The 5,716-nt window shown below is 35.5% G+C and overlaps 1 protein-coding gene across 4 annotated transcripts; it reads right to left on the reverse strand.

Moving 5' to 3' along the window:
• Positions 1 to 400: 400 nt before the first annotated feature.
• On the reverse strand, positions 401 to 4,814 carry LOC108329311 (histone-lysine N-methyltransferase, H3 lysine-9 specific SUVH1). Of its 4 annotated transcripts, none has more exons than XR_008246993.1 (3): positions 4,658 to 4,814; positions 1,943 to 4,167; positions 401 to 785 (listed from the first exon to the last, which is right to left on the reverse strand). XR_008246993.1 is itself a non-coding variant. In XM_052873012.1 (2 exons), exon 2 carries the CDS (start codon positions 4,129 to 4,131, stop codon positions 2,002 to 2,004), a length of 2,130 nt encoding a protein of 709 aa, XP_052728972.1. In that variant the 5' UTR covers positions 4,132 to 4,325; positions 4,658 to 4,814; the 3' UTR covers positions 1,811 to 2,001. The 4 variants fall into 4 exon arrangements, 1 of the variants encoding a protein (XP_052728972.1); XR_008246991.1 differs by having other exon boundaries at positions 1,943 to 4,179; XR_008246992.1 differs by having other exon boundaries at positions 1,943 to 4,325.
• Positions 4,815 to 5,716: the final 902 nt, after the last annotated feature.

The following is a 5,716-nucleotide window of genomic DNA, read 5'->3' on the forward strand; positions in this document are numbered from 1 at the left end:
CCTCATATTCCCACTTAACAAAAATAATATTACTTGATTTATAGGATCTTTTCACAAGATCTTACTTCAAAAACCAAATAAAAATCAAATTGACAACAAATATTCACTTTAATGAGATTCTCTATCATATGTGACTAAGACTCAGCAAAAAGTAATATAACATCTCAAAATAAGACCTTTTATTATAGAGATGTAATGCCCTTCAAAATTCTTTTGAAATGTAGATTTCTACTAAGCATTCAAATCTCCTTTTTCTGTAGTTTCATTTCCAACATCAAAAAGAGCAAATTTTCAGAACCATCAAACAAGGGCTATACTAGCAAGTTTAACCAAACGAATATGTGTAGGATTGGATCATCAACAAGCAAAAAAAATGCAAAATAATAGAAAATTAGGATGATTTTTGGAAATGATGGTAATAAACTTAAATATCCAATTCTACGGATCTAGTTCAAAATGTGGACTACTAACAGCCCTAGTCAAAATCCATTCATGAGGAAGAAAAAAATGTATCTAACAGCGGAAAAAAGAAACAATCTACACAAAATGTGTCTACAGTTAACTTTTACAACTTAACTTACCCACATCAGTAAATAGGCAACTTGATCTTTCAAGTGATAATTTACTAGGTTTGCCAAAAAGAAAAGTTTGTCTGCTAACATCTTTCTAAGCAGTTCCATCCTGCTGTCTGGTTTTACAGCTACAGCTGAGAAACATGATGCAATGTCATAAATCACGTTCTACATTTATGCTATTTCTACGCCACAAAGACAGAAATTATACACCTGAAAGGACAAATTTAAATATTAGTTAAGAATGTAAGAAACACTTTTTAGCTTAGAGAACAAATACATTGTCAGTTAGTCCTTTACTCAATCAATATACATCAGTAAGTAATAATTGATTCATCATTGCCAAGGGATGGTCAAATATCGGATTTCAAGTATAAAAGCTAGTTATAAAAAACATTCATGCATCTTTCAACAACTTTTGCTTAAGGAAAAATGAATTCATGAACATGGTAGCACAGCTTCTACACCTGGATTCAGCAATCTGGATTTGAAAAAGGATTTCTATTGCTAGCAAATTTAAGTCAAAGTAAACTTTCAGGAAAATCATCGTTTGAAAATATATTATAACCATTTTACAAGACCCTTTACTATTTTTCTCTGTATGTTTTGGTAGGGAAAAGATTTACACCTTTTCTTTTATTGAAAATAATCAAGTGGCATCAGGATTCAGGGATGAACAAAAGGGAGGAAAATATATTTCAATTATAGTAAAAAACAGAAATAACAATATAATTAGTTTAAAAACAAAACTGCACAAGCATAGTCTTGCATGCAACAGCAAAAATATTTTAAATATGGGTAAACTAAGCTTTTGTACCTCCAAAATTGGTCCATATTAAAATTGGTACCTCCAAAAAACTCTGATTTTGATACTCTTCAATAAATATGTGAATTTGATCCTGATATATGTAATCTGTTACTTTTAAATTAACGTCACAGGCCAACATTCCTTCAAATATCTTACAAGATTATGTCAACACAGTTAATTCAAGAGTAATAAAGTTCCTGTCGGAAACTTTGCATATTTATGAAATGTCGGACATCAAAAACACTAACAAAAAATTAGAGGTGTCAATTTCAATATAGACAATTTTTGTAAGTACCAGAAAACTTATTTAACCCTTTCAAAATTAACCGTGAATTTATCTCAAAATTTCATAAATCTACTAAACACCTAATCTTTCCTTTCAATATTACAATTAGAAATGCAGAGGGGCAAGAAAATAGAAAACTAGAGGTCACAAACTTCCTGATGTCATAATTTAATAAATCACCAATACAAAAGCTTAATCACTTATGCCCAAAAGTGCGAGATAGGAAGAAAAATTATTTAGTTTATAACAAAGTGTTTTGAATAGTTGTATACTAACCTTATCCTTCAGTACATTCATTCAGAGGCCTCTTCATCCAAAACTCATAGGACAAATAATTAACAAAAGTAACCCCTGCATTTCACAGATTCACATAAGCATTTCTTTTTCCTATGACCTGCCTTGAGAGGAAGAACCGTCCCATAATCAAAAGTTAACTCCATCATAGGAGGGATATGTCTAATTGCATAGAAAGCAATGTGGAGATCTGAAAAATTCTTATTTTCATGTATGACTGGACGCCATAATACATTTGGAGAACAGCTGTGATTCATAAACCGAGCAACATTCCCTTCATTAATTGCTGATATATATAGGGGGGATGGGATTTTTGGAGCTTCAGTGTCATCTGGAAAAACTTCCAGTTGTTGATAAATGCGAGTAGAATCAAAAATGTAATCATCAAGATTGTCACCACCAAGCTCCTCCTCCACTCTGGCACTGTCTATGACTTCCCCAGCATACTCACATATGAAAGATCCTGCTCGAATAGCATCCCATGATCTAAGAGCCCATCCTTTATTCTTGGTTTTATAAACCTCCAAACGAAACTTCAAGCCACTTTGAGAAACCCTGTTTCGGCAATTAGGAGGACATTGACAAGAAGGACCACACTCATATATAACAGATTTTAGGTCTGCAATTAATGAAGCTGAAGAATATGGTAGATAGCCACCATTCTTTTGAACACAAGGACAGTTAGAATTGTTAGGTTGGCATCCACCAACACAAGAACATCCAATAGAGGATTCCAGGGGAGCAGTTGGCCTCAAATTCTTAAGATTTGGGAGGTAAGTGAAATATGCAGGGCCCTTCTCGGCATCAACATCATTCACAAGACAAACAGGTACTTTTTCGGCCCCAGAAGTAAGATCAGGCAATATAACCCCAGCTCTTGGAGCAGATTTCTCAGTCCATTGTTGAATGGATTTCCAAATCATATATGCTGGAGGCTGTCCAGGCAACCTGCCTAATTTATACTTGAACACATTGAAACCAGATTTTGATTTGTCCACCCAGGAGTCTTGAATCTTGTAAAGACCATCATAGACATATACCTTCCCCGTTGGATGATACAAATCCTTCAAACCCCTAATTACCCTCACTTCGTTACCTCTATGAGCACTGTTATCCAAAGCAAGATTACCCCTTTCAAGCTTTTGATCACTTGCTCCCTTGTCACGGTTAACCCCACCTTGGCCACTGTAAATCAGCAGATCCCCATCCTCCACATCATCTTCATACCCTCCAGATGAGACAATACTTACAGCTAAGGGCTCTTCCTCTTGACTGGTTTTGGTACCGATGTAATCAATTCCAGCCATAGAAGGTGAATGTAATCCCACTAAGCATAATTCAAATCTGAAAAAGAAAATATCCCCAATCTCAACACCAGACACAAGTCCAATATGTTTCTTGCTGTTGGTCCGAATCCCTTTATTCATCATAATTGCACCTGCCCTCAAGTCTGGTCGTTTTGCTACAGCGTTAGCAGCCCTATTTGAGTCCTCAATTTGTCCAAGCTTCCTTCGCATTACTTCATATATCATGAGTGTATATGCAACTGAGTCCCTGCTACCTTCGGGTTGATTTAGTACATTAAAAACCAATGGGTTAAGTGACTTGAGAATATCAGCAGCCACTGCATCTGGATCAACATCCCCAGAACCAACACTCTGCGGTCCCTTTATCTTGTTCTGCAACTTGCGCTTTGATCTTTTAGTCACAGTTGTTGCATCTGCCTCAACTTCCTCTATCACAGCATTACTGTAGCCATCTTCCTGTGCGACCTGTCCCCGACTTCGGGTACTCCTCCTCGATGTGCCCACATCACCATTAGTAGCTCCAGTTGGCGTCCTGAATGAATTAATTGGAACAGCAGTCGATATAGGAGCAGCAGGAGTAGCAGGCACACGTTGACCAGTGGGGGTTTGTGCATTCTGCTCTGAGAGCCTCTGGGACTCCGGGGAGATGAAGAATGGATAGAAGGGTGCAACCCCAGAAGGGAAAGGACCAGAAGGTGAAACACAGACAAATGGAGCACCCCCTTGGGGAGCTGAAGATGAAGCAGGATTGGATGGTGAAGGGAACACAGGAACAAGCGTTCTTAATGGCTTCACGTTCAAAACCCTAGTTTTATCAAAGGACCCAGATGCAGGAGCAGCGTCTTGACCAAAATGGTGTTCCATTGGCACAAATTTGAAGCAGTACAAACAATCTATCGTCTACAAAGCAACCTTGCCAAATGTTTAGCACCCAACAATCTCAGTGCACAGAAAAAACAATGAAATGCTAGAAAAGCAAAAATAAGTACAAAAGATCACACTACAAGGGATCAAACATGCAACCCTTGGAGATAACACAGGGATAAACAACACAGTTCCTGTAACAAAATGCAATAAAATTCGGAGTCACTAGCCGGGAAAAAAAATAGAACCATAAAACTTTCTACCTGTTATCATTCAGATTTGAAAAAAAAAAACAAAAACCTAGCACAAAACTAACGACAAAAAAGACATGCAAAACCACCACCTTGAACGGACGAAAAGAACATGAAAAGGGCAACAGAGAAACAAAAATACAAGCTTTAAATCCTAACTCAGATCAGATCCTAGGGTTTGAAGAATGGTAGAAAAATCAAATCCAGGGTGAGAACTCCTACACTGGATAACAAAATTGAATCTTTCAGCTACAAAGGTGAAAACTGAGGCAAACCTGAAATGGGATTTGCAGATTAAACTGAGCTCTAGTCAGTCCATGAAAGTTCCCCAGCCAAAGCTCCTTTGGTATAGTTTTTGTTTTAGAGAGAGAAAGAGAAGGCGAATTTTCTGTCTTCTGTCTTTATTTGGTCCAGAAATGATCAGGTGCTGGTGAGAACAGGATGAGGTGCTTTTTGTAGATCACCGTGCTGACGTGGTGACATGTGGTTGGATATTTGAGGAAAGTGAATTTTGAAATGTGATTATCCTAAATGAAGCTTCCAAGGTGACCTTTTGGGTGAAGCAGAAGGTTGAATAAAGAGTTGAGAAATGAACGGGTCAGATTTAGACAGCTGATGAGCTAACGGTGTGGAGGATTCGTAGGAGAAGGAAAAATGAGAAATTGATACAAGAGGTTACTACAAAATATCCCTAGGTGTTTTGGTTTTCTTTATTAAACATTTATCATTCTTTGTCCATGCCTTCAACTTCTCATTTATGGAACTTTTATGTATTGTATTCAAACTATCTTCTATGAAACAAATTTGTATTTTAATAAAAAAAACAAATATACTTAAGAATGAATTTCTGTTACGTAAATATAAAATGATGAAGAAAAAGTAAAAGATATATATTAACTATAACTCTCACAAAACTTATCCTAAATATACATTTCTTTCTATAAATATAAATTAAATACTTCACTCCTCACCTCTTTAATATAAATTAACTATAAATCCAAACTATAGTTTATAAACAAATTTACATGTTACATCAAATCTAGAAAAATTCAAATTAATATTTAACTGAATGAATAAACAATTTGTAGGTTTTTATTTCCATTATTTTGAGTGAAAGTATTTGAATCAATTATGTATTACTTTAATATTATTTATTATGATACTAAAACATAGTTATACAATGTTAATGTCATGTGTTCTGTATGTAAAAAATATCAGTCCAAATTAATATGAAGAGAAATTTACATATTTTATTCCCTACATATAGATCATTCCATTAAATCTCTACTTTGCATTATACTAATCAGATCGCATATAGTTGTTTACTCACAAAT

The sequence above is a fragment of the Vigna angularis genome, chromosome 2, assembly GCF_016808095.1.
Source record: "Vigna angularis cultivar LongXiaoDou No.4 chromosome 2, ASM1680809v1, whole genome shotgun sequence".
Lineage (NCBI taxonomy): Eukaryota > Viridiplantae > Streptophyta > Magnoliopsida > Fabales > Fabaceae > Vigna > Vigna angularis.